We start from the raw sequence: 23,082 nt of genomic DNA, 5'->3' as shown, positions 1-23,082 counted from the left end.
GAAATTTAAAACCAGTTAGTAAAAAACTTTGATTTCACATGATCAAATATTTAAGAAAAAAGAATGAAATTTCTTGAAAAGGATCAATTGCTTCACACTCAAAAGGACTGTCGTATGAGAAATCTTTTAAAAAATGTTTTAAGTTTGTTAGCAATATCACGGATTATTGCTAAGAGAATTACCACTTTTTCTTCAATATAAAAGAAATGTATTTTATTCAAATAACAATTCTAAGACAGAATAAGAATTTGAATTACAATAAAACAATCTCTTAGAATCTTTTATCAGAGATAAAATTAAGAACTACCATTTTCTTAAAAGTACAGGACAAATAATAAAAAAAAGTATAATAAAAAATTATGCCATTCAAATAAACCTTGGGGACAAGAACAACTCTGCTAGATTGACTAATATAGGAGTGTAGTAAAACTATCATGGCTGACAAAAAACAAAACTGCATAATTCAAATACGAATGCTTTATCTTAACAAAATTGTATAAAATTATAATTTATGTAAATATTTTAGTAACAATAATCTATACTGCTATAAATGTTTTTGTTTTTTGTGTATTGATATTCATACTAAAAACTCGTTTCTATTTATTTAAATAGAAAATACGTTACGTATGGGTCATGGAATTGCATTCACTAGCAAAATATCTAGTTAATTTGTATATTCTTTTAAACATTGATTTTAAATAATTCCCTATTAGTTTTTTCGGTTTTCTTATAATCATCTTCAGTTAACTATTACATGTAATTATATTCATGCAGATATTCTACATGATTTATACTTGTGTAATATTTGCGTAAAAAGGTTATAGTAAACACAAACCTCTTTCTATATATATTTATGTATTCGTATATATATTTGTTTAAAAAATTTTGTCTACCAAACTCCTCTGTCAGTTTTTCGTCTACAGACATGAAACTTAATATATATATATGCAAAACTTTAGCCGGGAAAAATCGGTACAAAAATGTGAAAATTAAAAAAATGAAACTTGCCAGGTGAAGGTCGAATGACGGCATTACGAATATGCATGCATAACGTACTAGCTATTGGTTCATGTTTTAATTTTTAGCTTTGTAGCAAACATGTCTTCATAGCTCAAGTATTAACATTAAAGAAAAAAGTAAATCGTAAGCTAAATGTTTTAGTTTCGATTCTCGGTAGTGGCCCTTCCCCCATGTTTTTCTCACCACTGAAAATTTGCAAATTTAAAAGATAAATGAAAAAATGATGAAAAATTAAAAACAAATGAAAAAAACATAATTCGGTGAAGACAAAATTTATAAACATTTTTAGATAATTTAAGTTTTTGGTGTTGAAATTGTTTTACATTTCACATTTTATGCCAGTTTCTTTCATAGTTATGTGAGAATTAAACTGGTAAAATGTCTATTAAATCTTTGAAATGAAATGCTTGCTCATTAATGATCATTGATTACGAATTGTGTTGAATAATTGATGGCTACGAATCTCAAACAGAGAAGTTTCTATTTACTTGTCTCCCAACGAGGGAAAGTTAGACACAAGATTAGTTTTAAATGTGAAAGATATGCAGCTGCTCTAAAAAGGGCTATCCTCGATAGGATGAATAAAAATTGTTGAAAAGCATATCTGACTAAAGATAGAACAGAAACAACATCTTGATCTAAACATGGAGGCATCTGTAGTTATAAATATTGACAGGAAATACAGAACATATATACAAATTTCTAAATTAAAATTTTCATTACAATTTTTTAAAAATTAAAAACGTCAATTTTTGTTGTTCTAAAGGAGACATCTACTTGTCAATTTTCAAATAAAGTTTCATTATGTGTATTTCAACAATACATATTTGATTGAAAATTTACTCCCTTGAGTTTGAAGCACTCACCCATTCTAGACTCCCTGAAGAGTTGTGATACAGTGAAAAACACTGTAAATTTGCTCTCTATCTCTAATGGATTGACCTCTCTGGTAAGAGAGATCATTTAGTGTAAATGCACAGCTCTTCATAAGAGAATTAAAATTGGTAGCTGCTTTCTGTGATAAAAAAAAATCAACTAAATAAAAAATACTAAAAAATACTTTTATGGGGACAGATCCTTAACAGATTAATGGAATATAAGAATGTTTACATAGAAAAAAGAATTATATTCAAAATAAAAGTTGTATCAAAATGGAAATAAGTTAATAAATTACAATTAATTAATAAAAAAAAAATAAAGAGAAACATTTTTTCAATCTTTTTGATTTGCCCTTTTTTTTCTTGTTTTCATTAAAAAACAGAATATTTGAAACAAAATCAAAGAAACTTCATTTAAATTCATCGATAATTTCTGAATACAAAGATTTTTAGAAACGTTTTTAAAAGAAAGATTGTTTTGGTATAAAAATTATCATTTGTTTTTAATGAAAACCTTTATAAAATTTGATGTTAACAGTTAGTGAAAAAATAAGTAGCTGAATCTTATAAAATGTTAAAAAAGACTGACATTAGAAAATAAGTCTTAAAACAGCATTTCTATTTTTATTCAACCTAGAACAATTTCTAATTGATTGCTAAGACATATAAAAATATATAGAAAAGGTAGAAGATAAGAGTAAAGGCTGAAAAGTGGTAGGAGGCCAGAGTAAAGGCTGAAAAGTGGTAGGAGGCCAGAGTAAAGGCTGAAATGTGGTAGGAGGCCAGAGTAAAGGCTGAAATGTGGTAGGAGGCCAGAGTAAAGGCTGAAATGTGGTAGGAGGCCAGAGTAAAGGCTGAAATGTGGTAGGAGGCCAGAGTAAAGGCTGAAATGTGGTAGGAGGCCAGAGTAAAGGTTGAAAAGTGGTAGGAGATTAAAATAAATGTTAAGTGGTAAGAGGTCAGAGTGAAGTCGGCCATCACTTGAGTGATTTTAACGCTAAGAAAAATCTTAAATCTGATCTGAAATATTCGGATAATTTCTATTTTTAATGCATCTATTTGTCTTCTTTTCTATTTTATTCGACCTAAACTTGTATCTAAAAGGAAATTTACAAATAACAAAAATGCTTAAAAGAAAAACCAAAAAGAAAAACAATTAAATTTCTGCTGTAAAAATTCATAATTCTGCACAATTTATTTCACATCCGTTTTTGTTTTGTTCTTTGCTAAAATAATTATATTTTTCACTTCAGTGAGGTTTTTATTATTTTCTTTTCATTCATTCTTCATCTCATTCATTTCCTCCTACTCTCTCATTTATTCATAACGATTCAAATATCACATTTATACCACAGCAAGTGGCACTAATTGTATATTTTTATTATGGAGAAGTCCATTTAGTGGTCAGTTTGGAATTTAGTAACCACTTGCTTGACCCAGCCCTTTGTATTGACTGGCTCACAGTTCAACCGGTCAAGACTTCCCAGAGAATGGGAACATTTGCTCAGATTACATTCCAAAGGGACACTGGCTGTAGAATGGTATGGACAGCGAGAATCGTCTAGCGATCGAGGCTCACTAGTTAAAATCCGGTTTATTTCACGTACAGAAATCTGTGGCATTCCCAAGACTTCCTCTTCGCGGCTTTGCCTGTTACTTTTGTAATGAGCATGTTCTTGCAGGCTGCGTAGTCGTTGTCGAATCATTTGGCTTGGTTCCCGCTTCTTCGCACCAGACATCTTTGGTTGCATTGCACACTTATGCTTCTCTTCCAAATATTGTACATATTCCTTAATTGTGGCTTTGGGTGGTAATGGACATTCTACCACTGGACTAGGCTCTATATCCATATCACAATAGACGGCAGAATCACGGAAAAGCTCCGTTTCTGCAAACATTTGTTCAGAAACACTGTCAACAGAGAAAAAGGATCCTTCTGATGTGCTCAGCCGGCTGTTGCTATTCGTGTCAATGTCTTCAAGTATATCATTTGTTTCACTCTGAATGGAGAATGCAGAATCAGATGGTTGAAGGTTAGGATTTGAGCTAAGATTTCGACCAAAATCCTGACCCAGCTTTTCGTGGCACCTTGTTTTCTTACAAAAAACATCATCACTTGAAGAAGAGTAGTGATGCTTGGTGTATCTCAAAGATAAAGGATGAGAGAAACGGTTGCTTGGGTTCCACACGGGTTCATTTAATGGAGAGCGTGGGGTGGAGGAAACACGTTCAAGCAAAGAAGAGAGGCTGACATTGCGATCAAGCTTCAGGCTTTCATGTCGGATTCGCGATGCTGGCTTGACTTCTTTATAACAATCTTGTGGAGCTGAATTGCGGCGGTCAGTTGATCTCCTGCTAACCAATGGCGGACTCAAAGTGTTGCTAGCAAAAGCCTTGGAAGACATGGCTGGACTATTGGGAGTTGATGCAGATTTTTTTGCAATATGTGTTAAAGAAGGCATCGAGTGGGAAGAGTACTGGCACTTGTTTGGTGAAAATTCTAAGGTAGGTTCATGTTGTGGAAGCGCTTTTTTTTCAAGTTGTGGAGACAATGTGGAATGACATAGTTGGTCATTAGGTAGCAAAAGATGATCCGTTTCATCTGAGGCCGTGTGATTTTTTGATTCTGTCAAAGTCGCATCCTCCTCTAAAGGCATCATGGGACCAGATTTTGATAAGATTGGATTAGAGGCTGTACAGTTTGGAGTTTTTGTTGGAGTTGAAAAATTAGGCAGTAACAAAGGGATACTTGCACTTCGTTCAGGTGTTGAAATAGGAGAACTTGATACACTTTGAAATTTTACAGGTGAATCGTACTGTGGATAAGTGTCGATATTGTCCCAGGATAATGGGATGTGAAAAGGAGAAGAAGGCATGCTACTACTCTTTCGAGGAGAGTCATTCACAGTCACACAGGGTTTGACCAGGACAGGGGAGGTTAAAGGAGATAAAGGATTGCTAGTTATTTGTGGTGATGGTGGACGTGGAAAAGAAATAGAGTTTGAATCATCATTTTTGGAATTGTTTAGCGCAGGAGAAGAGACACTATTTTCCGAGACTGGGGAGTTTAATTGCATGGAGAGACTTTCAGCTGTAGATGTACATGGAAAAGGCACAAAGGATAAAGAAACAGCATCTTCAGCTTTTGGTGAACAGGGGACAGAAGAAGAAGTTTCAATCTTCTTTTTATATGCAGAGGGCGGAGGCAGAGTGAATATGGGAGGTTTAGGAGTCTTAGTAGCATTAGCTCTCCAATTGGCTACTTTAGATGGGAAGCTTTGGATCTGAGAAACAAGACTTTCTGTTGATCCAAGATTACTCTCATAACTGCTTTGAGAAGAATTAGATAAAATGGATGTCTGTGAGGCATGTCTGCTGAGACTTTGAAGCTGGAAAGTTTCAGTCTCCCTGTTTGTTTGTTCATGTAATTCGGTTGGAAACTTTGCCAATGTAGATGCTTTTGCTTCGGCTCGCATGTAGTTTTCCATCTCTTCAACCAGGCGCTCACTTTCTTCAATAGCAGCCTTTGAAGATGCAGGATGTTCATCTTTGTCGGGCGTGACCCGTTTTGATGCAGGTGTTGAGTATGAACGTATAAAGTGTGGCTTTGTAGAGTTGTTACAAAAAGTAAAAGATTTATGGAGTAAATGCTTGGAAAACTCTGTTGGTGAGCTCAAACCACGAGGAAGAGTGACATAGGAAGGAACTTCTTGGTATACAGACTGTTCTTCATCTTTGGAAGCAGCCGTATGTGCCAGTGTGTGAAGTGGGCTGGAATATTTACCCGGGGATAGCTGATTGCGATTCAGATAAACAAGCCAGTCAAGACTTTCCCGTGACATATTCTTATAATTGGGACTTTCCAGCTGCGATCGTCGAAGTGATTGTGAGCTTGAGACTTCATTCTGGCTGACACTTTGATGTAACTCGGACTTTTTTACCCAAGGATCTTCACGTGACACTGGAGGATCAGATGAACGACGAGTCTTTTGATCTGATCCATGGTAATATTTAAAGGTAATACCGGGCAGAAGACCAGCCATTTTTGCCTGCCGAAGAAGCGGTAAAACATTCCGGAAGGATTTTTTGAATGGTTTGCTGGATTGGGGTGTGGACGATTTACTTTGCGACTCAGATTTTCCATTGCTAGATTTTTTCCCTTGGTTATTCTCAGAATTGGAAGAGTTAGATTTGAAACTTGGTGCCAATGATTGTGCAGATGATGAAGTATCACCTTCAGGGGGATCTACACTAATAACCACAGAAGGTTTACCGTTATTCAATGAAGGCATGCTTGCATATTTTGTAGGCACAATCACAGAACCGGTATCATTATTAGACACTGGACCCGATAATACATTTTTAGACATGCACACCCGAGACGGAGTGCTCTGCACACTACCACTACTACTGCCAGAGAAGGACACAGATGACGTATTTATATCTGGGATGTGCTGAGGATTATCCAAGATGGCATTACGAAAGCTGAGAGCACGTTTGTACATGCTGTTATTTTCAGGAAGAGATTCTGTCTTGTATTTATCCACATCAAAACCAGATTCAGAACCGGCTTCTGATTCAACATCCTGACTCGATTCTACCTCTGAACTGGGGCAAGGTGGACCACCACGTCTTCGATTTATCAATGTTCCAGTCTGAAAACAAAAACAGAATAATTAAAATATATGTAAATAACTGAAAATTGTTATGTATTTAATAACTTGCCAATCAGATCAAAATTTTATATATAGAGCTTAAAACATTACTTTAAAATAATTATAGCTGTCGTGTGACGTCATAGATTTATGATTTATGTCATATCTAAATATGAATTCAAGCATAAACAATAATGCAAAAATAAATGAATGGGGAAATATTAATAATGTTGGAAATTGTTTTAATAGTACAAAATTTATTTTGCTTTAATCACATATTGGTGTTAAAAAAATTGGGTTTTATATATATTAGAATTTGAGCTCATAATTCTAGCTTAAAGTAAATGTAGATATTTATATATTTCTGTGTATGTGATTCACTCAAACTAATCAACTGATCATTATGAATTTTAGAAAACAGTTGCTAAGTGTTAGGGGTGGTAAGATGGGTTACATTTAGTTTTAGTTTTACGCAAATTAGACTAAGGAAAGATGAAATCTTTTTGTGAAAATTTAGAAACTTTCGACTTTGTGAAATTTTAATCATAAAAATTTTAACATCTATATATTAATACAATAGCGTGCGTGTTATTTTCTGTGTCATGCTTACATACTGGTCATTTAATTATATACTTCCATTTCTTGTCATAAATATAATTCTTCATAAGTTTTGGTTATGGCTGAAGGAACTCAAGTTATATATATATATATATATATATATATATATATATATATATATATATATATATATATATATATTTTTTTACCCAAATACGATGTTCAGCATGTTAAAAATATACCTTTTGTTGTAAAAATCTAATGGATAAACATCTGAAGAAGTTGATGGGGACAGGATATTTTTATGGAAACATAAATCGTAAAATTGCCTACTCATCAATGAAACAGCTGTAATGGAAAAAATCCAGGAAATAAACAACGATTATGAAAAAGAAAACGTGAGTCTTTGAATTTTCAGCAAAATTTTACACTCTATATACATATATTATTCATAAGTTTTTATTTTGGTTTCGATTACAGCTAATGCATCCAAGTCATATGGATATATTTTTTTTTACTTTTTGAAATCGCAACTTTATAATATATAAAAATCAATAGAACATTAACTCTATAATAATATATACAAAATCTGCAAGAATTAAAATATCATATTTAAGCGTACTTTACGACTGGACTTTGCAGGGCATTCGTGCTAGCTTAGATAAATACTTTTGCAGTTTTAACAAAAAAGCTACAATAATATCAGAGCATCTCCATTTACACTAAACATCTACAGAATGCCAACATCAATATATTACATATGAGTAGCCTGTGGAATTTCCTGCGAGTCAATAAATTAATATCTCAAAATTCAGTTTGATTGGAGCGTTTTAAAGAGATTTAAGAAAGAATAACATGCACAGAACATCGTATTATTCAAATATTTCAGATTTGCATTAAATCTAATCCATTCTCATTAGAAGTAAGCAAACAAAATTTTATATTCAAAATCATGTATTAGATTTTGATCAAAATTGGAAGATATAATGCATCTAAACCTTATGTCTAGAATTCTTATTCTAGACATAAGGTTTAGATGCATTATATCTTTATTTTATCTTTTTAATTGCAAGACGCCTGTTCAATAGGTATCCTTCTGTAACATATCTATAAATAACTAGCAAACATTTTATGGTTAATGATTTGTGTTGGAGATGCACCCCTACTGCCTGGAATAATGAACTATTCCATTACTTCCGGGTCACAAGGACCGCTTTACTAAGTCAGTCAGAGATAGACATGTGAAGAGTATGGTCGTCACCACTAGTCGAACAGAGATTCAAGATATAGCTCGATTACCTCTCTCATGTGTTTTTGTTAATACATTTTTAATTAACTGTTACTGTGTCTTCCTCGCCAATTATTCAAATACTAACACCACAACAATTTGAAAATCAGATTAAATTTTGTGCAGAAATGCAATGAATATCTACGTTTCACTTTAATTTGAATTTTTTGTATATCCTAATATATCTTGGAATGGGGTACTTATACAGAGAACAACCGTTTTTCTATAGATGTTCCACCAGCATATTCTGACAGTTTATGCAAAAAGTGGGAATATGCTGAGCGTTGATCAAATTTTAAAATGCTAGAAAAAAATAAACATCATGATAGAAAACATTTATTGTATAATAATTTCATCAAAGAAAATGGAAATACAAAAAATAAAGAAATCTACATTTTATGAATAAATATTTTATGTAAAATAATATGTAGCAACGAATTAAAACGTTTTCTTTTTCTTGTTTAAAAATACTTTTTGTAAGAAATGTCAGTGTTTTAAGATTTTTTTTTTAAAGGGGGTGTTATGAAAAAATTATATTTTATGTCAAAATGCCTTTTGCCTACTGTTTTCTTTTGTTGTTAATGATTAAAGAGTAGGCTATTGTTTGTTTTTTTTTTAATTATTTTTTTGAAAAATTGTGGTTATCTGTGGGGAATTCCTAAGGAAGTACTCCTTGCAAATGTCTCGTAAGAATTTTTTCCAATTAATCACAATGTATTCTGAACTTGCTGTAAATTACAAACAGTCACAATGTCATGGGACTACATGCATATAAACTTGATTATTTTTACAATTTCAAGACACGACTTGGAAAATAAACGTCCAAGGATGCAAAGAGATTTACCACCTACATTTGACATTCATGGAAATCTGTCACTCACAATACATCTTTTTTTTTTCTAAAATGCATTTTCTTGCACATGTTCAGAATATCAGAATCCTCCGATTAATTTCCATTCCTACCAAATGAAAGATCATTTTTTCCATCGTCTGTTGTATAATCTGCAAACCCATTCATTAAAATGATTTAATTTTTTATGCACAACTAAAACTAATATTTTCTTCCAATTTATTAACTGTTGTCTGCCACATTGGCTGAGTATTTCACCATATTCTAACTGTTTATGTAGATGCCAGAATATGCCAATGCAATATTCACGGAAAAATGAGTCATTCTTTGCATGAATACCAGAAAATGTATTTAACCAAACAAGAAATTATGTAATGACAATTATTTCTGTTTCATTATTGTTTAAGATTTTTCCAGAAAATTATCTATAGTAGAAATCTCCCCTGTCTGTCTGTCTGTATGTATGTATGTCTGCCTAAAACTTTTGACAGAGGCAACGGATTTTCATGAGATCAGTATCATTTTGAAGCTCGACCCTTCGGATGACAAATATCGAAAAATTAGCTAAAAACATTAATTCCTTCACACTCATCTGGGCACTTTTTTCAAAAAATAAGTACATTAGGTCAATGGTATAAATAATATAATAGATTATTTCTTAATGATATGAATTTTTTTTTTTTTTTTACATAGGCGTCACCACTTATCAAGGCCGATAGGCCACTCAAGGATAAGGGTTAAAGAGTGTAGAGTAGTCAAAAGGACAATATAGTAATCGATAGTAATGGAAGTTCGGTAAATTTGTTAACTTAAGTGGAACGGCTCATCAGAAACTTGTTCACGTTAGACTTGAAGACAACCATATCATAGACAGCTGGAAAGCAGGAAAACGGAAGACAATTCCACAGGCATGCAGTTCTAAGAAAAAAGCTTTGATCATAGAATCTACGTTTAGGTTTAGGCACAGATAAAGAGTGTGGAAAATTATTGATAATGTTTTCAGCTAGTCTAGTGTTTCTTGTGAAAGTTTGGCGAGGGGGGACCATAGATTGAAGCTCAGTCGAACACTTTCCATGAAAATAACGATAAAGCAGAGACAAACTCACAACATCTCTTCTGTGAGATAGAGGTTGCAAGGAAGAGAAAAGGACATCTCCCACCAGGCCACGAAGTCTATTTTGAACCCTATCAAGGCAGGACAAGTCTTTTCTAGCCATATGCGGCAACAGTATTCCATCCTTGAACGTATCTGGCTCTTATATAGATAGAGAATTGCATCAGCAGTGAGATATCTACTGGATCGATAGAAGGATCCGACCATTTTTTCAGCGGCCTTGGCAACAGATTTGATGTACGTATTCCATTTAAGATCAGGAGTAAAGGTCAAGCCCAGAAGCATGTCAAAACTTGAGGCCTCCCCAAGACGAGAGCCATTCATTTCAATTGATGCCAGATGGGGATCAGAACATTGATGATGTAAAGATAGAAGCTTGGTTTTAGATGCATTAAAAGTAACCAGCCACTCCTTTCCCCATTGTACAACGTGATCAAGATCAGAGGAGAGAGAATCGAAGAGAACTTGGTCATTTACTGTCTTAGATGTGCTACCATAGATGGTAGTGTCATCAGCAAAAATGTCTACGAATGATGTAAGGATGTGATTTGGAAGATCATTAATGTAGATCAGGAAAAGAGTTGGGCCCAGGATGGACCCCTGAGGGACTCCAGCATTTATACTGTGAGCTTCTGATTTTTGCCCATCAACTACTACTCTTATGAACCTATCAGAGAGAAATGATTTAATAATTGAGAAGACATTTCCAGCTATACCATAGCTGGAGATCTTGTGAAGTAAACCTTCATGCCATACTCTATCAAAGGCCTTTGATATGTCAAGAGCAATTGCTCTAGAAAGGTTGCCTCTGTCGAGAGATCCGCTAATCCTATGAGATATAACTGTAAGCACATCTGCTGTAGATCTAGCAGAACGGAAACCATATTGTGTGTCACTAAGAAGGTTATTTTTGCTGAGATGGTTGATTACTTCTCTATTTAACACAGATTCCAGCAACTTACTCATGATGCACAGGAGATTTATTGGCCTGTACTGAGAGGGGGATGAGCGATCACCTGAATTCTTAAATACAGGGCATACTGATGAGATTTTCCAGGGTGATGGGAAGCAATTCTCCTTAAGACAACGTTTAAACAGTTTTGTAAGTATGGGTGCTAGTTCTGGTTGAAGTTTTTTTGAGTACTATAATTGGAATACCGTCAGGACTGGTTGCTTTACTGGAATCAAGGTTTGATTAGCTTGGCAACATCACATACAGATATTTGTATATCACATAGTGTGTTTTCTGATACAGGAGGAAATATTGGGGGTTGGCGGCCTTGGTAGCAAAGGGTAGAATTGGCTGCAAAGTTCTTGGCAAAGAGTTTGGCTTTGTTTGATGCTGACGAGATTACCTCAGGTCCATTGATGATAGTTGGGATAGAGCACACGCTTCTGTTCAGGATTTTGTTTGCTATTTGCCAAAACTGGTGGGAACCAAGCCGCTGCTCAGCTACTTTGGACTTGACGGACTGAGCATACAACTCTCTTGCGTTCTTTATTACTTTCTTACAATGGTTGCTGGCAGTCCTGAAAGCGGCTTTAGTTTCCATACATCTATTACGTTGGAAGCAGTGGAAAAAGTGATTTCTGTGCGCAATAGCAGCAGCACATTCTGGAGAAAACCATGGCTGGCTGTTAGGTTTTTGCTGGAACTTTTTTGAGGGTATGAAATTGTCTATACCTACAATTAACCATTCTGTCAGGTCTGATACTATAGACGACACATCCTTTTTAAACATGGAACGCAGAGGAAGATCAGATATAAATGTACGGAAACTATCCCAGTCAGCCATAGTGTATTGATATACTGTACGATGGAGAGGTATGTCTGAGGACTTATTACATTTCATTTTTATCTTAATTGATACAACTGAGTGGTCGGAAGATCCAAGAGGAGATAGAACGGAAACTGAACATAGTTCAGGGCAAGTTGTGAGAAAAAGGTCTCGGAAACTTGCATACTGGCTGTCATTGTCAGGCACACGGGTGGGTTCGTGAACAATCTGAGTGAGGTCATAAGCGATAGAGAAATCATGACAGAATCTCCCCTCATCATCGGTCTTGTTTGAGTGGGTCAACCATTCCACATTGTGAACATTGAAGTCTCCACATACATGAATGTTAGCTGAAGGATATGCTGATAGAACTTGGTCAATTTTCTCAGATATGCTTTTAAAGATAGTAACTCCGCTGTTATGGGGGCGATAGAGAGTAAATATAAATGCCGTATTGTGAGCTAGTGCTACTCGGAAGCACATATAGGGTAAGTTAGAATCTTCTCTGTCCCTACCACATGGAAAGCCATCTTTTATATAGGCACATATTCCATGCCCATGGCGATCTTGGGGGTCACATTTGGAAGTTAGGTTAGAGTATCCTTTAATTACAAACTCATTTAGGGAAATAGTCTGTCCAATTCCAGTTTCGCTTAAAAATAAAAGGTCTGGTTTAGTCTCCTGTAATTGGGCTTCAACCTCTGGAAGGTTAGAATGTAGACCTCTGATGTTGGAGAAGAAGACATGGTAGTGAGGGTCTACGTTGGAAATTTTAGATCCGGGTTTAATCGTGTATTTTTTATTGAAACTTATCATGATGGAATTTTGGAGTTTGTGGACTAGGTCGTCAGACTTGCTTAGAGCAGGACAGAGAGGGAAAACAAAGAGAGAAAAGTAACGAAGAATTTTTTTTTTTTTGTAGCACATGATAAGGTAAAGCTGTAACAATTACCCACTAGTATGGCATCGAGAGGCAGAGACTACTGCATGGTCCAGAATCCATTCACCAAATGGCAATACAGCAACCCCAGTACTTTGCGCCTGCTGATAGGACAGCCTCCTTAGTGGTTAATCCAAGGTTCGGGTCCCTGACTATCAGGCAGATAACGTCAGCCCAGATAAAACGTTTACCTCCAGCACCCTTACTAGTGACATGGCTACAAGGATAGACATAGAACAGAAAATTTCCGCCATCTCTGTCGACTGTTCACGCAAAATACTGCCAACCTAGAATACAGCTTTTTCTTCTCCCTTTGTCAGAAAAATCACTCATTAAAAAAATGAGGACTGAGTGACAAATAAAGAGAAGCGAGAGTAACGGGAGTTGCCGACAACGCTTCCACAAAACGTTCTCTTCTCTCCTTTAAAAAAAAAAATCTATTAAGTATTGTACTTAATAAAAGTCAAACTGGCGTGTTTTTTAAAGGGAACGTATGGTGATAGATTCACCTCTCACGAATTAACAATGAATACAATTTCCTAATCTGTTCATGCAATCAACATGGTAGATATAATAAACATTTATGACGAGAAAACGCTATCATTAAATAAAACAATCAGGAGATAAAAATATAAATTAAGTACTGAAATAGAATGTAGTTATTAATATTAGAAATTAAACATAAAAATTAAAATACACTTATCTCGAACACGCATTCGTCTCCAGAGTGCAAACTGATTTGAAAAGACTTTTAGCTTTGATATCAGCGTCCCAAAAGACTTCTTTTTTTTAATTGAAAAATAAATCTAATCACAGTTAATACAATATAAATGCATGGGTATTGTGATGCACACAGTGACAGTTTTGGCTACAGAGAGACACATAATCTCCATCATAAGATATATGCAAAAGTAAAAGTTCTTACAGATGATGATGATGATGATGATGATGATATTATTAATAGCAGCAGAATTCAAGCTTTCTATCTGAACTGGTTATGAATTCCAACATAAATTCAGACTCCAGAATATAATTATAAAACTCTATTATAGAAAATTTAGTACTATCATTGAATTTCTCAGACAATTTTATTTAAATATGTTTGATTTTGGTATAAGGCCTTGTTTTCAGTTTAATCTCCAGGCAGAGACAGTATAAATAAAGTATATACATGCAAAAATTGTGTAATGTTTTTCTATTCTTGATTTTTATTTCTCTTTGCTTTTGCTGAGGATAGAGTATCTTATCAGACACCACAAGAAATTTCAAATGAAAAATTTCAAATGAAAAATTTCAAATGAAAAATTTCAAATGAAAAATTTCAAATGAAAAATTTCAAATAAGAAATTTCAAATAAGAAATTTCAAATGAAAAATTTCAAATGAAAAATTTCAAATGAAAAATTTCAAATGAAAAATTTCAAACGAGAAATTTCAAATGAAAAATTTCAAACAGGAGATTCTTTTAAAATACTAATCGTCTTTAAGTGCTATTGTTTGGATCTCTCAAGCAAAGTTCAAGTTGAACCATGTTTCACATAGTTTGTTTTGACCTAATAATTTAGGTAAGAAAACAGATTCCCTCCATAGTCGATTTAATCAGCATTTGCTTTTAATAGCAAAGGTAAAATATTAGTAAACTAACTGTACCAACTCGCAGCTTTCCGTTACTAAAATTATGTTGTTTTTTTAATAGGATTTTGAAAGTTGATTTAATTATTATGGTATTGTTGAGTCATTAAATTATTATAAAACTATAACTAATTTTCTTAAGATAATTCTGTTTTCATCTTTATATTATAAAATTACTGGATGTAAATAAATTCAAAAACTTTCAAAAATACATAAGGATTTGTAAGGAATTTTAAAGCCAGATTTTCTATTCGACAGTTTAAATACTTCAAAATTCCTTTCATATTTTAAAGGGTCACAAATTCTTTTTTCTTTCAACTATTAAGACATTAAAATGGCTGACTTGTTTATGAAAAGGCATTACGGTGGATTAAAGTTTCTATTTAATTTTTATATAGGATTTTTATTAGTATTTTTTACACATTCGTTTTAATTCTTTATATTATTGCATTTTTTATTTCAATAAATAAATAACAAAAGAATGTGTAAGTCACATAGATGCAAGAAACACAGATACATGAGAAGTAGTTACACAACGTTATTAGTATATAGACATGCGAAATGATTAAAGCAAATGTAGAGTTAGAAAAACTTTTGTTTTAATGAGAGAAAGTGAATAACAGAATGGTTGAAAATTCAACAATTTTTGCAACTCAGTAGCATCATTCGGGGTTGAAGGATGCATCCCTATTTTCAAAAAGCAGATTTGGAGGAAGCACACAAAAGATAAACATTAAAAAACAGTTCTCAGTACTTTCATTCATATAACCGAAATGTTTTGTAGGAAACAATTTTGGACCACTCATGGCTTGATTTTGTCATTTTACAAAACATTGTAGATTTTTTAAGTTTACAACTAGTCAACACGTTAGGGGATAAAGCTATCTTGGTTTGTAGTTATGATAATATATGCAGAGCTACCAAGAGTTGTCTGGGAAAGGGTAACAAAATAAAAGAAATAGAAAAGTTTTTTAAAAAATGTGCAAGATCTTACTTTTAATCTTCTCACCTCACTCTATAACGTTTTTAGTCATGTTATCTTTAAACTTAAATAAATGTGTAATAGTTCGTTTGTTTCAATATTTTGTAAGTTTTGTACTTTCAAGTTGTCAGATCAATCATGTAGGGACGATGATATTATTGGCCCAAAATTTCCTTTGTTTGATGTTGTATGCAATGGACGATTCCTTTATTTATATTGCATGGATGTCAAGATTTGAAATACTGTCAAGTGAAGGTTTTGATGTATGGATGATTGGAAACCCTCAGAATTATCAATACATCTGCGAACGATAATCTGTTATATTCCTTGTCCATGGTTAACTGCCTTGCTGAAGTTCATATGGTCAGCAATGCTTGCACATAAGGTCAGAGTATGGATGTGTCATCCACACATCAAAGCCGCATTTTTGGACTTAGTGATGTGGATATTAATGCCATTTCTTGCATATATTCCATGTATACATTATCCAGTACTGGGAATAATGGTAATCTCATAGCCAGGTCTTATTATCAGTACATGTCTTATCTCTTATGCGAAATAGGTTGTTTTCCACACAAAATGGCAACATCTCCATCAGAATCTTTATCTTAACCTCAAATCATTTCTAGCATTCTTATTTTCCACTTTCCTTTCTTAAGGGTCGGGAAACTATGACATTTCTTCTTTTTTTTTTTTTAAACACTGACTAATTTTCACTTTATTTTGTAGCCGACCACACTGTTGCATTCACAGAACCAACAACTGCCCCTGCATGCAACTGAAGAAGGGAAAACTCCAACAAAGGTGGTATGGAAAAATATTAGAAAACCCACAACGTGCTCTCAGTCCTATCTCTAAAGACAAACCAGTGGTGACCTTTGAAAAGAGAGCTCTACTGGAAAGTAACAAAGTATAACAACCTCGATCGTAGCCATTATCTTCAACAACAGAAATGTCAAATAGGACGGCTGCAGTCAAACAAAAGTTGATTTCCTCGGAGGGAGATGAAACAAGAAAAGGACTGAACTCCCTTCCAGAAGAAAAATGGACAAAAGCATTTCTCAAACATTAATCCCAGCTCAAATTTTAATTCCTACCCCTACACCCTCTACACTCCCTTAGCCATATTTTATTTTACGTATGAGGGGCCCTACGTACGTAGTGATTAGGTTAGCTAGTGTGAATTTGGATAAGGGTCACATTAATACATGTCAGGATTACCCAGATCTGTGGGACAGAACTGTTTCAGGGTTGAATGGTGAACAGAGGATATAACATGAGTCATGTTTTCGAGCAAGAGAAGCAAAGGTTATTTTTAACTAGTTTCTCTATGGAAACCAATACCAACGAAACGTGTTCAAATAATGTAGAAATAATCTAAGCTCAATGTTACCGTTGCCTCTGTCCCTCTGTGTGCAAACTCATTTCTCAAGTTAGAAAACTAAGTAAATAATTGATCATATAGCGTCTCTCTTAAGTTCAATTAAAACTTTGAAGAACTCAAAAATGTCTCCTGGTGTCATTCATGAATAGAAAGTTTAAGTAAAAAAAAAGACAATTAACAACCCTAGACAAAAAAAAATGAGACAATTGACAACCACAACTATTCATGAAATGAGGCAACGTTGAAAAAAAGATGCAGATAATAAAAGACCAGCATATAAACATCCTGTGTATATATGTGGAAAAAGACTTTATTTGGTTTCTTGATCACTCATGGGAAAGAACATGAGATGTGTGATCTCTCGTTGATGAAAATGTAACACTTGTTCTGTGTTCCCCAACTTAACGGAGACGATCAGAGGTCAATCTGGGATCCCAAGACTGAAATGATTACTATAACAGAAAAGCTTCCATTATTGCCCAGAGAGCAGATCTGTGAGCGAATCCTCAACATGCAATGGCCGATTGCACATCGCGGCAAAGGAGAATGGCAAAACTGCTGCAGATCTTCATGTCAATCAACAATTAGCAAAAACAAAAGTATATTATTTGTAAATCGGTGCTTAATCATAGTGAAGAACTTGAAAGAAAATCAATAATTTTAGAAATAAATCACATATATTCATTTCATGACACCATCCAATTCATAAAAAATAAATGCCATAAAACTGAGTCATGAACACAAAAAGTAAAAAATTGGTCATCAAAAAAGTTAATGAATTCTTCATAAATGAATGACAAAATGTGCTGCTATATGAATGGAAGATCATGCAACTTGTGGAAGTCATAATTTACAAATGTTCTCAAATTAAATATTTTACAAACTTTTCATGCAATTATGAAATTCTTCCATCTCAACATCTCAGCTGAAAATTACTTTTTCTGTGCACAACTAATATGCAAAAATGATCAGAGTCTGCAATGATATACATAAGAGCATATTTTCAATCAACACAATACAATCACCTATCGATATTTGCTAGTTAACGGAAATTCTGCACAGGTAAAAATATCAAGAATGATCATTCTTCAGTCAACGGTTGGAAAGTGGTATTATATAATGCGTTTTATAGCCACTTTAAAACCACCAACTGAAGAATGGGCATGCCTGGTATTTTTAGTTTTATAGAATTCCAGTGTTTCCATTTATTGATGAACGATCAAACTAACGTACAATGTTATTTGATAAAATATTGCATACAGATTTTCAGGATTTGTCTTCAAACACCTTAGTGTAGCTTAATTGCCATATATATATATATATATATATATATATATATATATATATAATTGTAGTCATCGACATACAGTCCTGTTTCGTTGTATCACAACTAGACTAGCATCTCTCCCAAGCCAAGGACTGAACCTAGAACCGCCGTGTTGACAATCGGCAATTCTCCCACTCGACCACAGAAGTGACGCCTGCAAATAACTCGTCGGAATGTCTATTTAAATAGACATCCGCCACGACTTTTACAGTGCTCAAACCGCCTATTTGTAAACAAACAAACAAACAAACAACGAGCTTTGCATTTTTAGCCAATTAAGTAGCGGTGTATGTGTATATATATATATATATATATATATATATATATATGAAATAAAAGAGATAAGGAGTGAAGTTACATGGGAAATTTATTGCATTATCAGCTCAATAAGGATTTAAAAAAAAAAAGGAAATAGCGAAGAAACCACTTTAGACCATGGCATTTTGAAACTAAATGCTTCTCATCAGAAGAGTAGAAAAGGTTGGCATCATACAAAAGAGAAAGTAAAAAGACAACACTAACTTTAAAAACATTTAGATAAGAAATAAAAAAATAGGGGTGGGTGGGGGTTTGATATAATGCAAAAAAAAAATTAATAAGGAAATCATCATTAATTTACATTTGAAAGAACTGGTGTTAAATGCATGCATGTTGAATACTTTGGTTCAAAATAAAACACGATTTAATATTCAACTGATGAACCTAATCAAAGTGTGACATACTTAAATGTGCCAAAATTTTGTTCATCTAAAACTTTGAAAAATTTTGTTCATCTAAAACTTTGAAAAATTTTGTTCATCTAAAACTTTGAAAAATTTTGTTCATCTAAAACTTCGAAAAATTAATGCTTCTTTGTGAAAATAGAAACCTTTTCAACAATGTTCCATGTGGGAACGTTGTTTTGTAGGAGGTTAATATTATGAAAAATTGCTGAGATTTGCTGTTGACAAAATAAAGTAAAAGTTTAGAAACATTTAAAAAAAAAAAAAAAAAAACTTCATTTAAATGACAGAGTGAAAAGCTTTTATTAATTAATGTGACAGGAATGAAAGTATTTTCTTGTGCCTTGGGAACTTTTCTTAATATGGTGTACTATGAATCTTTAGTTTATATATGGGGAACATTTCTTTTTACTATGATTAAGATATAAAAATTGACTTTGAAGATTCTGTGCACTGAGCATACTCACAATCCGGGAGAAACCTGGGTCAGACTGCAAGTTAGAAAATACAAAGCTAAATACGAAATTAAAATTTAGTGTTTTTAAGGTAATAGCCGAAATGCTGTAAAAATTTATCATTTTCTGTTTTATTTTAAAATATAACAAAAAGTACAACACTTTTTTATAGCTATAAAATTTGTTGAAGCATATGAGAAAATATAGTCCAAAAAACATTGCATATAAATGTTGAGTCTTTCATGAATTTTATCTGCGGGTTTACAAAATCCCAAAATGAAAAACTTATCTTCTGAGTCAATATATTCATATTTGAAATTAGGCACAGTGAATTACAGATGAATTCTTGATGGGAAAATATTGTCAGAAAAAGTGCCACATGAGTCATTTAATTCAAAACCAGTCAAAATTAGAATGTCACTCCTACCCTATATCGTTTTTGTTATCTGATCCCTGACTTTTTTTCTGAAATGTGCAGGCAGGTTCTTGCAGCAAGAGGAAATTGTTGAATTACACGAGATTAACAAAAAGTAACAGAGTCCATTGATAGCTATCCATACCCCATGTTCACTTTTAGTCAATGTGTAATAATCTAAATTGCTGCAGTATATGTATTCATTTTCTAACCCGGCATAACCAAAATATGTTGCCATACATTCATATAAACATATGTTAGATAATTATGCACATATTCCTTAAGATTTACAAACAAATGCTTTTATATATCATTAAGAATTTCCACACATTTGTTTGAAGTGGAGTGATAAATGATCCACTGTCTCCACCAGACAAATATTGACAAGTGCATAATGAAACGTGGTTGTAAACATTATTTTGGAATTTTCTTCTCCAAGACTTATTGTACTACTGAGAATCTAGTCTAATCTACCGTTTCACTCATAGTTGACAAAAATAAGAGATGGATTCTATACTTTCTGAAGATGATCCAACCAATTTGATAAAAATTGAACAAAAATACTGAGCCAACATTCTATACTAGTAACTACTGCACTGCTTTCATTGAAAGATAACAAAAATCAGTTGAAAATGAAGTCATCTTTTTTGTTGTTTATTCTTCATGCTTTAAAAAAATATCAAGAATTTTGATTTTAGCAAAGAAAATCAGAGTATAGAAAGTCATGCGAATCACAGAAATTGTTAGTGAAATGATATTGCACAGAAGCGTCTTGCCTTCTCATCATCGACAGACTCTGTTGCTGCTGTTGTTGTATTATCAGACCACTGTTTATTTTCATTCGGAAAAATCTGTGAATGAAAAAAGAGGAAATCCATTCACTTCAATATTTACACGTTTTCGGCTCTTCATGTTATCTTCAAGTTTACAATATTTTGCTTGTTGTACTCTCACTCTTCTTCAAGAAGTCAGTGGATAAACAAGTTGTTTAGATGAGATTCTAGAGAAAATTTCACCTTAAAGTTTCAATTCAATTCCTGCAGAAGGAACTTAAGAAATAACTAAAAATGCAATGATTTATTAATAAGTCATTCAAATTTTTATACTGAATGCATGTTTTATTTATTCGTAGCAAAATAAGATTATTTCAATGCAAAGTAAACGAAAACAAAATGTACAAAAATTTTTCAGACTTCAATTTGTATTAAATAAAAATTCTAAGTATGTTTTTGGTGATTTACAAAATAATGAGTTTTATTCTGAATTCGATCCATCATTGCTGACCACTGTCTGATCAACACAGATCACAATTAATGACCTTAGATTGTTATATGTTGATTGGTACCGATCCCTAGCTTGCAAAGCTGTTTTCATGGTAAAAACAGAGAAGAAATCCAGAATGACTCGAAAAAGAGTTGAAAATATATTTTTTTTAATTTCATATGATTACAAACAGATATAATTTACAGACAAAAAAAAATATTTTTAAGATTTATCTTATTTTTTAAGATTTTTAAATAAAAAATATACATTGCAAGAAATTTAAAAAAATAAAATATATCATGCTGAAAATTAAAATTTTTACCATTTTTTGCCAAAATAATGACTAGAAATTCAGTTTGAATGAAAAGGATTATTTTATTTTATTTGTTTTACAAATAAAATTGTTAATAATTAAAGAAAAAATATTTTTCTAAAAATTGTGCCAATTTTATATCAAAACAATTTATGATTCAAACATTTTTCCATACGATTTATAAAGTTTGTATTTTTTAAAAATATATAAATCATATGAGGAAAAGAACAACAGTATCTATTTTTATTTTTTTAATTACTAGCTGAATTAAAAAAACAGACAGGAATTATAAAAAATTGGTAAAAATAGTTTATATAAAAAACTTAAATGTTCGCAAACAAATAATGATGGATATATTTTTGAAAGCAAACAAATTTCATTTGAAATCATTAACAAGAAAACATGCAATAATTTTGTAATTAACTGAAAAAGCATCCTCAAGCAAATCTATGTTCACAAGTTGATTAGAATGTCAACACAAGACAAAAGTTTGGCAGACGTTTTTAGTCAATACAAACGTTAATCAAGATTTGTATACGAATTCAAAAGAATTAAAAACATATCAGACAGAAAATCATTCCATAACTATCGACATTGCACCTTAAAATGTGATGCTTTTGAAGTTCTTGAAGATTGTCACATCAAAAGCAATTACAATACATCAAACGACGAAATAAGATTTTTCTAAAACCTTGAATCTCATTAATAAAGGATTTTTTAATTGATAGACAAAAAGGGAATTTCATTCATTTTATTAACAGAACAATATAACAAAAATATATATTTGGAATTTCATCAAAAAGTTTGTGATGGGTATTATAAGTTTCAGTTTGCTGTTTAGCCAGCAAAATAGAATATATGATCCAAATCGAACGTTTTATTGATTCTACTTTATTATGAATCATATTATGAAGATTCAATGTGTTAGCTGTTGAAATGAGTCATACATGGTAGTAATAGTTTCTCTGCTTAAAAAGGACGTCAGGTGTGTTGCTTATCACTTGTTTAATGAAATAATTGACTGAAACCTCTCTGTGACAAAACAGTCTGCCACATTGGTAACAAACTAGTGTTTTTTCAGCATGCCTTCGATTAATATTTATATCTGGTGTGGAGTATTTAGTGCACCTGGTATTCCAAAATTGTCACCTATCTAACCAGACTTAATATCTGCATATTCGAAAGTGTAATTTAATCATTTTTTCTCATTATTTGAACAATTAGATAAAGCATTCGCAACTTCTTTATGATGTGATGTGTATTATAACTGAAAGTTACAATACACATCACAAACTTTTTGATAAAATTCAAAATATAACATCCTTTAACAATTACAAGACGCCTCTCCAACCCCCTATATCCATGACAAATAGAATCCTACCTGAGAAGTCTACCTTCAAACTCCTCGGCCTAACATTTGCGGGCAATGTGAACTGGAACAAATACATAGAGGACATTGCAAAGGCTGCTGCAAAGAAATTGGGTTCCCTCTATCGATCTAGAAAACTA

The 23,082-nt window shown here is 32.8% G+C and overlaps 1 protein-coding gene across 1 annotated transcript in view; it reads right to left on the bottom strand.

Annotated features, from left to right (window-relative positions):
* Nucleotides 1-3,068: 3,068 nt before the first annotated feature.
* The window catches only part of LOC145255740 (uncharacterized), a 29,156-nt gene continuing 9,142 nt past the window's right edge, over nt 3,069-23,082 (bottom strand). Inside the window, exons 2-3 of the mRNA XM_080114375.1 lie at nt 20,774-20,848; nt 3,069-6,553 (exon numbers count right to left, since the gene is read on the bottom strand). Coding sequence (XP_079970501.1) covers nt 3,296-6,553; nt 20,774-20,848 — 3,333 coding nt within the window. The 3' untranslated portion in view covers nt 3,069-3,295. The remainder of the gene's footprint in view (nt 6,554-20,773; nt 20,849-23,082) is intronic.

This window comes from Euprymna scolopes, chromosome 31 (genome assembly GCF_053919585.1).
Source record: "Euprymna scolopes isolate OS-2025 chromosome 31, ASM5391958v1, whole genome shotgun sequence".
NCBI classification, from domain to species: Eukaryota; Metazoa; Mollusca; class Cephalopoda; order Sepiida; family Sepiolidae; genus Euprymna; species Euprymna scolopes.
This window is presented reverse-complemented; position numbering and strand designations above follow the sequence as displayed.